Here is a 12,088-nt window from a genome sequence, read left to right as displayed (position 1 = left end):
TAGAGGCACCAAGTCCTATTCAGGGAGCTAATGGTAATCAGAACGAATCAGAAAGTAGCATAGCATCAAACTTGTTCATTGATGAAAATGATCCCGATCCATGTAGGACCGATCTTCTATGGATAGTTTTTATGCTTTAGGACCAATCTTCTATCCATAGATATATGACACATCACCTAGACATTTACCAAAATGCAGATGCCCCCCGGGGTACAGCTCAATTGGTGGATCAATCAACATTTGTCTTGTTTCCAGCGGCAAGGTGGAGGTTCGAATCTTGGTGGGAACCTGCGGCCAGATTTATTTGGTATGAAGCAATCACTTTGGAGAAGGATCTCTTGTGCGCAGAAGTGTACAGGCGGTCGGGGGAACCTGTGATCCAGTTGAGGCATAACCCGCGATTTACCTCCTCCAAGGTTCTAGGGACAAGGATCTTTGGGGTCCAGGATTTGGTCTAGTGTAAGCTGGAATACCTGGATATTAAAAAAAAAAAAAAAAAAAAAAAAAAAACAAAAAAAAAAAAAAAAAAAAAAAAAAAAAAAGATATATGCATGCGGATGATATATCAGGACCATCATTGATGCGTATAGTTTCAACATATGCACCTACAACATTGATTCCACTAGCCCTGTACCAAAGTGAGGTAGGAATCGCCACCATTTCTAAATGGACAGCTGACGGTAAAAGCAGCCAGCTATTAGTAGCGGAGTTTTTTTTTTTTTTCAGGCATCATTTGTTTTGCCAAGGCTGAAGAGACTTTTATTGGAACATATTTCACACAAGGAATGATCAGTCAACGTCTAATGTATATTAATTGTGATTGAGAGGCATTTCAGAATGATTGATGACGGCATTTCAGTTCAACAGTTCAAGGAATGCAAAAACTGAAATCTTGCATTGCATTTCTGCGGACTAATTTTGAAGGCCCCCTACCAACTAGAACAAGCCTATAGACTATTAAATCGAACATCAATAAATTATACAAACGCATTCCGCTAGCGAGTAGCTGCACAACACAAACACCATTTTTCATTTACTTCAAATTTAGAAAACCATCTCAATGTGTTAATGTTCTTGTTTACCTCAATCCATTTAGTTCGAGTATGTTGGATACCTCACGTATTTTAAAATTAGGGAAATGCTATGTATACACCTTATGGTGTACACAATGCATTACACCCCTCTCACATGGAGAGGGGGTCCACGAATATTTTTGTGTGTGTGGGCCCTCCTCAATGTGAGGGGGGTGTAATGCTATTTGTACACCATTGTGTACACATAGCATTTTCCTTAAAATTAAGAGCCAATTAGATAGGTGAACATTTATTTATTTATTTTCCAAAACAGAATCAATCTAATAGCTGTATGTCTCCCAATTCTTCTTCCTTTGATTACAGTATCAAACATAACAATAAATCCCAACCAGCTCAAATAATTAAACTTGACAAAAACCAAAACTAGTTAACATAAGCACAGAAAATAATTGAAGACTCACAAATGGCAAATCCTCCCAACAATCAACCCCAGTAGTCCTCTGGCCCAAATCCAAATGTGGGCAAGCGCAATTACCTCTTATCAATCATGCTACACATCTAGGCTCAAATCAAAATGGGACACGTGTCGACGCATGATTGGACAGTTTGAAAAATTAAAACAAAAATATCTAATCATTTTCTGAAATATCAGTCTGCTTCTTCACTTCCTGTTTTTAAGCCTGGCTTAAGTGGCTTTATTCTTCTTGTTACACAATGTTTCAAATATATATATATATATATATATATATATATATATATATATATATATATATATATATAACCAAAATAAATTGTTTGAATTTAAAAAGCATCTTAATCATATTATTCATCATCTTATAATGAATGTTGATTTGTTATTTAACAAATGAGTAAACTAAATTTAAAATATTTACTACAAAAATTGAGGCATATGGCAGAGTCTGGTGGTGGTAGATTTTTGGAAAATAGCGGGATTATCACATTATATAGCAGTGGCAGGTGGTGGTGGATTTTTTGGAAATACTGTGGTTATCACATTATAAAACCATCATATATACGCATATAATAGGACTGATCATACTATGGATAGAAGATCAGTCCTAAAGCATAAAAACTCACACTATGTGATATATAACTAGATTTAAGAAGCATTACCACTAATTTACAGAAAGAAATGTCAATTGAACTTCAAACCCTCAATTGGGTATCAGTAAGATCAGTGTACAAATTTCTCCAAGTCTAATCCATGGAATCGAAACTTGGAGCATACCATCCTAACTCGTTCATGATCTTCATCATTCTTTCTTCTTGACCTTTTGAGTCCCCTAAGGCTGTTGTGAAAGGATATATGTACGTTACTTTGGAAGCCATAGCTCGATATGCAACTACATCTCCATTCACCAAAAATTCAAGAACATCTCGACCAAATCCTCCATCTACCTCAGCTTGCAGATACTGCCCTGGATTTTTTCCTATTATTAGTAAAGATTTCGAAGACAAAGACAGTTCACTCACTCTTTATCAATTGTAGCTCTTCATCAAAATCCAAAGTTTTCCATATCAAAACGACAAATCAACCATTTTCCATATAAACATGGGCAGCTAGTTTGGCACTTATTAAATGGAAGTTCACACCCACCTATTGATCGAAACTTCGAGTATTAAGTTGATCCACAATCTCTAAAAGGAACAAATTAGTCATCAACAATTTATTCAACTTGCACTATCCGTTCAAATCTCTAACCTTTTTTTTTCACTTTTTTCCATTTAAATCTCTATTAAATTGTCACGTGGCCCTCACATGTCCAACTTTAAGAAGTTAGGTTCTGTTTCCAAACTTGGGTTGGTGCCTAGAAATTCGAAATGACTTGGACGAATTTGATGGTTGAATGGTTGAGGACCAACTCGCTCCCTTTTAAAGATTGAAAATTAACTTCACCTCAAATTATAAGTTAGCACGCCCACCATACAATTTTGCTCAATATTAATTAGTCATGCATTGTCAGGATATACTCGTATACACTATGTCCATGATTATGTTTAGGATCCTTACCATTTGGTGTGTCTTCAACAAGCTGAATCTTGACATTTTTCTGGGTTTTAAGAATTGCATCTTGCAATTTCTGATATCAAAATGGAGTAACTCGTAATTCTCACAAAAGGCTAACAAAAGCACAAAATAAGATGTAAAATTTTCATGAATGTATAACCTGAATTGCATTATCTGAAGAATTCTCCGGTATGCTCCAAGGAAATGCAAAAGACGATGATTTGGGATTAGTTGATACACATCCGGGATTTATTGAGGGGCAAGGTCTGATTTTTCTGCAATAGAAGAGCACTCATAATGTTAGAAGATATAATTAGCCCTTGTTTGAGTCCCATTTTTCCACCAAAATACATTTTTCAACAGTGATTTGACACCATTTCAACCATATATTTTTCAATAAAATAATATTATACGCAAATCAAAAACTTTTTCTTATTTTTTAACCACACATTTCCCATCAATACACTATCAAAAATTCATTTTATCCTCCAAAATGGAGCTCAAACAAGGGCTTAATATCACTTTGATTTTACGCAAAATAGTTGCTTGCTGCATATTAAAAAAATTAAGTGGAACTAGCATAATCAGTAAGAAAATAAGTCATCTGGCATGGCCACCAACAAATTTTACACTTTCTGCTAGTTTAGCAGCAGGACTTTTGATTTTGCTTTTCTTGTAGAAAAGCATAAACAGCTTTTGACTTTTCAAAAGCCAAGGGCCCTTCTTTTACTCAAAACAATCTTATACTTAGCAAGAACAATATGAATCATTTCAAAACAATAATCTAGCGGAAAGTTATGGCTGTATTTGGTAGCATTTTTGGGCTCCAGAATTACAATACAGAAATGATTCACTCACTTGAAAGATGGGCAATAAATATTCATTTAGATCTCATCTTCAACATAAAAATATAAAAATAAAAAGCAGAATACAAATTTAGCTATCCCAACAATGAAGACAAATGAATTCTGCTAAATGCCCTTTCGAGTTTCAAGCAAAAACAGCAATTAACAAGGCAAAATACACCAAAACCAGTATAAGGACTGAAAATATCACAACATTAGCTAAATAATAAAGAATTGAATGAAACCACAAATAAACAGATAATAAGAAATAGTGAAATACCCATTATCCAACCCAGTAGGCAAGTTCTTGGCCTGCGAAAATGGAGTGGAAGGAAAAGAAAAAGGTTGAGAATTAAAAGATGGGATGGCTAAAGTGGGTAGTGGAGTAGAGAGGGCCAATACAATGGCGATAGAGATAATGTTGTTGGACCCAAAAATTGATTTTGTATTCGCAAAATTATTATTATCAGAATTCTGTAGAATTTTACAACTGATAAAAGTGGGAGTAGTTTCCTTGCCGCCATTGGTGGAGCTTGGTTTGGGAATGGAGATTGAGGGGAAGTAGTGATGGAGAAAGTGTCCACTCGATACCGGCATAGCTGTTAAAAAAAATAAAATTCCCAGAATCTCGATTCCTTGGCCGCAAAGTCGCCTATAAGCCAATTTTTTTTTTTTCCTTTTTTTCTTTTTTTGGGTCCATTTAAGTCCCAACCTTTTTAAGAAGAGTAATGTTATTCGTAGTAAAGACGGTCAGTAGTCGTCCTATGTGACTTATACTTGACAATTTGGTATTTGATACATAGATATGATAGTTATTTTTTGAAATATACATCAAATGAAAAACTGTCAAGTGTACGTCACATAAGGTGACTGCCGATAGTTTTCACTGTGAATAGCATTATTCTTTTAAGAATCACGCTACATGTACAAACTTTTTTTTACGAATTCTCTTACTCACTACTCACAATGAAGGTGGGGACCACAAGTCGAAATTTTTTAAATTCACATGGAATTCACTAATTTTGTGAGAGTGAGTACACTATTTTATCAACAAGATTTTGAACAAATATCTTTATCCCCTTTTTAAATAGTCTGACACATAATGCTAACTAATTTTATTAACACCATCATCCCCGACCTTTCAGAAAATGGGCAGAGTTAGTCCCGTCTGATAGAATCCCTCCTGCGTGACTGTTACGATCGCATAATACCTTTAACCCATTGACCCCAATCATCTTGTTCCTTCACCTCCAACCATTTTCAATCCGCCCTTTAGAATAAAGAAAGTAAATAATTATAGAATAAAATAAACACGTTCAATCAAGTGTCGATATGTCCGAGTGGTTAAGGAGACAGACTTGAAATCTGTTGGGTTTCGCCCGCGCAGGTTCGAACCCTGCTGTCGACGCTAACTTCTTCCATTTTTGCCTTGCTTTTACTTTTTGACAGTTTTGTATTGCTGGGGCACTCATTTTGGACCGAAAAATTATCCTAATAAATTTCAAATTTAGATTTAGTAAAACTTTAACAAACAATAATTTTTGTTCACTCTAATATTGGCAAAAAAAAAAAATGGAATTTTGCTATTTGTACATAAAAAAATATACATAATAGATTACATAATATGACGTGGAGGTAAAAAATTGGATGAAAAGTTAATTGTATTCTAAACTGACAAATGATAGATAATCATATCTCATTATGTAATCCATTATGTAAATTTTAATATATATGTAGTAAGATCCAAAAAATTGTCCATATGATTTTGAATCGTGGGAAGAGTAAATTATTTTGACATGTTTTTTATTTTCGTTTAGACAGAATAACCAATAAATTTTATCACAAGCTCTATTACTTCATCACGTTGAGTTTTATTTAAATTAAAAGTTTATCTATTATAAGTATAAAAGTTTTAAAATGAAAAAGTCAAAAGGGCATGGTAGAAACTATGTAGAAGCAAACTACCCAAGGTTCTTTAATAATTGAAAATGGTGGAATTTTTAAAATAATTTTCAATTTTTTGGGCGGGGTCATCCCTTCCGATGGTGGCCGGCCTGTCATAACACCTACCCAAAGTGGGTCTCAAGGTTACTTTTCGTCTAAGGTCTCTATAACACTTTCACTAATAACAATTGTTAGATAATGGAAACCATCCTTAACTTCATATGGCTCTTATGACGCATAAGCCCCATGCCGGTCTTATACGGGATCATATAGGAGGACTCCACGTAAGATGAAGACGTAACAATAATCTCTCAAGTCCAAGGGTTATTATTTATGTTAAGCTTTAGGACTTCTCCTTTGTTTTGATTTGTTGTGTTATATGCTAGAAGTCCATCCGCTGTATGTTGCGTTTCATCCTTAAATTATATACCAAGAGTTCTCATGCCTTGCTAAATTTTGTTAGGCTGGATTCATTTTGTGAGTCCCCTTTCTTTAATGCATAGGCTTCATATTAGCTAGAGTCGCACATTATCAAATAAGGGTCACTCGCTTCGAAGTAGACCGCTCTTGTTTAAGCTGTACAAAAATAAATAAAAGTGAAGAGCCTTCAGATATTGTCAATCCACATACTGTTGAATTGCAATCCCAAGTCCAGAAATTGATCGACGTACAAAACAGCTAACAAAATCCCGACAATTCCAGACAATATACATGTTAATAGACTCAATAAAGGACCCATGTCGACTCAAATTGGACAGTAACCAGATTTCAATGTCAACAAACGCAACAATGAAACAATAGTACAATACAAGTCTGAAAATTTTCAATGTTAGTTGTGTCAAACTGCAAAGACGGTTCTTATTTTGATCAAACGCCAAGAGAGAGAAGCTTGGACTGAAATAATAATAATGATAATAAAATAAAAATTGTAATTCGTTTATCGGTAGGAAAATATAATTACAATGTACTAAGACACTTATTCTAACCTATTTCTGAAGCCTTAAGTCTGAAAGAACGGAACCAGAGACCGCATTAGTCGAGCTCGATTATGTTCATTTACTGTACAAATCATGAATTAGGAAGACAAAAAATCTATAATTAAGAAACAAGAAAGCAAAATGTGATGGCATGAGAACAATTTCACCAAAGGACTTCCATCTATCATTTTTCTGAACTTGATAGTGAAAAAAACAGAACAATATAAAATCGGTATCCAATTGCATTCTTTTATTAGGGGAACTTCATGAAAATACGATTTGTACATTGAAAATGACTTCATATTCCAGTTGTTACACAGCACGAGTGATGAAAAATCAGACTTTACTCAGGCAAACTTAACAGAGCGGGCACAAAAATTTACCTTCCCTGTATATAAGTAGATCTACAAAACCAACGTTGCAACCTGATCACCAGTCAATTCGACTGGGCTTTCAAGATTCGAAAACTTTGATGGGAAATCTACAAAGTGAACTTGGTTATAAATTACTCATAAACAATTAATTCCCAGCTCGCCTCAAGAATGTTAATACACCTAAACCGGCAACTAATGCAGCCCCGGCTGCCACAGCACTATATGCAGAAGCCCATGAGTCTGCTTGAGCATATTCAAGACTTCCAGAGTTTGAACCCCTCCTCCGACTAGGGGTCCTTGAATAATCTAAATGCAATCTCAATCCCTGTTCAGGTGAATTACCAATATCATTAGTAATTTATTTTACACATGGATACAGAGTGGGAAAGACAATGGAAAGTAATAGGACATTCAACTATGAATCTCCAACTGCAAAAGTATTCAATTACTAGAAATTCTCTTACTTCGTTCAAATTCTTTTCCAAAAGAGAGAAAACATAAAAAATAATAATAATAAAATAAAATAAAAAATTGATTGAAGGCAATATCAATACCTTCCAACCAGCTTGCTTTGCATGGTCTACAGCTGCTTGAAGATCACTATCCGATGCTAGCACTACCTTGTCATGGTCTTCATCTTCGTACTGCAGGACAGTGGTCAATCCATAAGCATAAAAGTTGGCAAGAAGAAAAAGAAATAAGAGAGTAAACAGCTACACCACAGTATACCAGAATCTGTGGAAGGTTGTTACGATCAATGTCGTACCCTACTCTCTGAAGAATTGCAGTTATGAGGTCCGTCAAATTTCGTGCATCTGATTTCAGAAACAGCAGTAAATTGTCATGAAAAATTATTTCTTTTCTTTGATATAAAAAGTAGGTGATAAAAGTTGAACAGTGTCAAAATACACGACAAGGTTACTTCAACTGTACTGCTTCAGCATGATGTGTGGTGAACATTCATACTAGGTTAATTTCCTTCTCAGAAAATTATTATTTTTGCAGTACGAGGACGGAGGACATGTAATTTTACAAATGACATGAATAAAATGAGCAACAGCTAATCTCAAGTCCACGACTCAGATTATCAGGAAAGGATGTCCATGCTAATTTGCAATGTGGCAATTGGACGGAAAACTGACCTCATATTTTTGCAGTAAGTGTGACTCACACGCAATGTACGTTGAAGATTAATTACTCAGAAGATCAGTTCGCGTTAGAAGAAGAAAAGGAAACATACCACAATTAAACCGATGCATTCTTCCCTTTTTGTCTTGAATCTTGAAAGCAAAAGTATAGGGAGCACTAGACAAAGGATATGAAAGAGATCGACCTGTTTCTGCTCCTTCAGAAGCCATCTTCAAGGAATTCTCACTGGAAATCATCTATACATGTTAGAAAATATCAAGGAATTGAGAACTACATTAAACACAGAAAGTAAAGCCTATAACCTTCTTGTCTCTTCCTCATCATCAGGAGTTAGGTCCATGGCAGAATCCCAGAACCTTTGCATCATATTATTTGCAGCCTCGCTATTGACTCCAGCAGTATTTCCAACCTAGCAAAGTACAGGTCAGAACATTAAACCACAAATACTCATGATACACTCAATTAACATATTTTGATGTATGCTTGCAAATTAAACAGATGTGACCCCTTAAAGTATTATTTTGGCCCCAAAAGACTTAAATTAATGGGGGGGGGGGGGAGTTGGTTACCTTCTCCACCAAAGTGGAATCAGGTGGAAGATCTTGAGCTATGACTCGCATCAACATATCCTTTGAACTGAAATAGATTTACATTGTGCAATCATTCTATTAGTAACAGCACATTTAAGAACAAATACTACAATTTGTATGATTTTAAATTCTGATGCAAATATACTCCAACATGAGAGGATACTGACGTTAAAATTCCCCTTGGCTTGTTTTCTACTGTTACAATGGCTGAGCTTGTTCGACATTCAAGCATCTTTTGTGCAGCCACTAGAACAGTATCACTTGGAGCAACTGTAACAATCCTGACAAAATCATGATAAGAGTAATAAGATTATATAAGTGACATCGATTGTCATTGTAGAAATGCTAGAACTAAATGTGGAGATACTACCGACTTTGAATTGTCGGAAATTATTGTAGATAAAGAGGGCTTAAACATTCTCTCTCGTAGTGTTTCAATGAACGTATTAGGACCTACATATCAACCAATCATAACTTGTATCACATAAAATGACCAGTAAATTAACATAAGAATGATAAACTGTTACTTTTGAAAAAATAAGAATGATAAACTGTTACAGAAGGGTAGCATATAAAAAGGCAAATGTGGAAAGGAACACTGAAAGTAAACATTAGAAACCAACCCGATACGGATGTACCCCAGTGTTTCTCAACACCTTCCACGGCAGCGGCAATGGCCTTTCCTTTCTCAGCAGCCCTCTCCATACGAGCAATAGCATCATACAAACATTTTGCTATATCAAGTAAAGCGATAACCTCCCCATTGTCAACAACAGGTAAATGTCTAAATTTTCCTGCAGACAGGAATATCATTTTTAAAAGTAAAATCTAAAGCAAGATACATAAAAGAGTATTAAAATGTAAAAACGTGTTATTCGAAAGGAAGCTAACCTTGAACCATCTTTTGCAATGCTTCCACAGCAAGAGTGTCAGAAAGCACAAAAACTGGATTTCTTGTCATGACTTTTGAAACAGGCGTTTCATCAAGATTAACTTCACGAGCAACAACTCTTGTAGCAATATCCTTCAATCAAAAAGGGAGAGAAAAAAAAAAGGAAGAAGGAGAAGAAGAATAAAATAGATAAGCAAGAGTAAGAGAAAGATCTAAACTTTTAATTGCTTCAAATTTACCAAATGTGCAATAGAAGCCATACCTTATCTGTCAGGATTCCACATAGTAATGCATTTGAATCAGTCAGCAATAAGGCATCAACTCTACGAGCAGCCATCCGACGACAAGCATCATTAATGCTTGTTGTTTCAGGAACTGTCAAAGCTTTTGACAGCCGCAATCGCTTCACTGTCCGCTCGCCTGTCAGTCCCCTGTACCAAATGTGAGGGAGTCTAAATAGCAATACTAATGTGCTGATAGTGAGTGTCAGGGTGGTTCTTAAACATTTGCACATCCTCACTGAAAAATGCAACTGTATAATCTAGTCAACTGATGGTGTGACTCGGCAATTATTTGCACAGATGTCTATATAGTATTAAGAAAGAATTTTGAAAAGTTTCATGCGGCGTCATGGATTAGTAAAAGTTGTTTTCCAGTAAATGCTATCTTCTGTGAGAACCTTGTGCCCAATGGGAACAAGATAAACACAAAAATTCAAGTCTGTTCATGAAACTAGATATTTAAAAACGGTTTAGCTTTTTGTTTATCATCATCAGTATGTCCTTCTCAAAAATATCTTTTCACGAGGGGAAATTTTCAGAATTGAAGTAATAACAGACTGTAATGTTGGGCAGTTGTCAGGGTTGCTGAAGCTGTTATAAATATACCAGAATTCAACCAATGGAAGGTTATTAAATCTTAAAACCACAAGTGAACATTATTATAGCCATGCCAATGCCATTGCTATCCATTTTTTTCTACAATTTCTCAAGGAACATCAGATAGTTATAGAAATTTTCACAGTTTGATTTCTTGGGTGCGTATAGATAGCATGGTTAGAGAAGGAGGTACCTCGATTAGAGAAAGAAAGAAGTGGAAACAAAATTTAAATATCGGTCCTCCATTTTTCTTGTTCTCATCTGGCCACATTATAATTAAATTCTCCAAATATTGTGTTTCCCTCAATTCTAACAAAGCCCTAATATATCAAAACTTGAAATGTAGACAAAGTATAATAGGAAACAAATGGATATACAATAAACAACATTGAAAACGCAAAATTAGGTCACACAATGAAGTCATTGGGTTATGCAATATTGTCACGAAATTTAAAGAAACAAAAAGTCTAAAAATATAACATAGATAAAGTGTTCCCTTGAACACTGATATACAATAACCTTATAAAGCAAAAACCTTCAACCACATAAAGAAAAATGTAATTTACAAAAATATCTTATCATATTCATAACATATATGCGCATAGCTTCGCCTTCTATCTACATAACTTACATAGAACGAGAAGTAGAAATAGACTTGCGGTGAGACGAGGAGGAATCGCCAGCTCCTCCGCCGCCTCCATTCTCAGCGGCGGCTTTCCTCCTTGCCTGCGACGATGAGCTGGTCAACGACATGCTTTTCCTTGATGATCCTCCTTGACTTGTCATCGAATCAATCAATAATCCACCACCTACAACACGTTCATCCATTAACAATCAATATTAATCTTCACAAAAATCAAATTAAAAACAAATTAATTTCAACAGAAATAAAAATCTAACCCGATGTGATTACACAAAATCGAATGGTGAAAACAAAATTAACGAGTCAAAGAGGATTTCGTTTTTCCTTTACAGGAAAATTGATTGATTAATTTTGCATGAATTTCCCAATGAGAGAAAAGGAAAACGCCCGGCTCAGAAATTGGAGGGTGGAGAATTTTTTGGAATTGAGAATATTTTGGTAAGAAAGTTTGTTAAAAGATTCGGGGGTCCAAAATCCTTGACGGAAGGATCGAATTCAATTCTTTGCGTTTCTTTGGCCAGTATTCTTAATTAATTTGGGAAAATTGCGAGACTGATCCTCAATCTTCTGCCTAATAACAAGTTAACTTTCAACATTTAGCCCCTCTTTGGTGGGGATAAAATTAAATTTTCAGTAAATTTTGATTAAATATGTAATTAAAAGGGTTAAATTCACTGATGACTACCCAACTTTATATTTAGTATTACCATGACCACTCAATTTGATTTTGTCT

The 12,088-nt window shown here is 35.1% G+C and overlaps 1 protein-coding gene, 1 non-coding gene and 1 pseudogene across 2 annotated transcripts; 1 reads left to right on the top strand and 2 right to left on the bottom strand.

The window, feature by feature from the left end:
• Positions 1-2,114: 2,114 nt before the first annotated feature.
• Positions 2,115-4,554, bottom strand: LOC111373925 (thylakoid lumenal 17.9 kDa protein, chloroplastic). Its single transcript, XM_022996518.1, has 4 exons — positions 4,189-4,554; positions 3,224-3,338; positions 3,067-3,136; positions 2,115-2,473 (listed from the first exon to the last, which is right to left on the bottom strand). Exons 1-4 carry the CDS (start codon positions 4,503-4,505, stop codon positions 2,253-2,255), a joined length of 723 nt encoding a protein of 240 aa, XP_022852286.1. The 5' UTR covers positions 4,506-4,554; the 3' UTR covers positions 2,115-2,252.
• Positions 4,555-5,234: 680 nt separating this feature from the next.
• On the top strand, positions 5,235-5,316 carry TRNAS-UGA. The gene has a single exon. It is a non-coding gene; the product is annotated as a tRNA-Ser (tRNA).
• A 1,737-nt stretch (positions 5,317-7,053) lies between these two features.
• LOC111373924 lies at positions 7,054-11,842 on the bottom strand (annotated as a pseudogene).
• Positions 11,843-12,088: the final 246 nt, after the last annotated feature.

This window comes from Olea europaea, unplaced genomic scaffold, assembly GCF_002742605.1.
Source record: "Olea europaea var. sylvestris unplaced genomic scaffold, O_europaea_v1 scaffold1181, whole genome shotgun sequence".
In the NCBI taxonomy this organism is placed as follows: domain Eukaryota; kingdom Viridiplantae; phylum Streptophyta; class Magnoliopsida; order Lamiales; family Oleaceae; genus Olea; species Olea europaea.
This window is presented reverse-complemented; position numbering and strand designations above follow the sequence as displayed.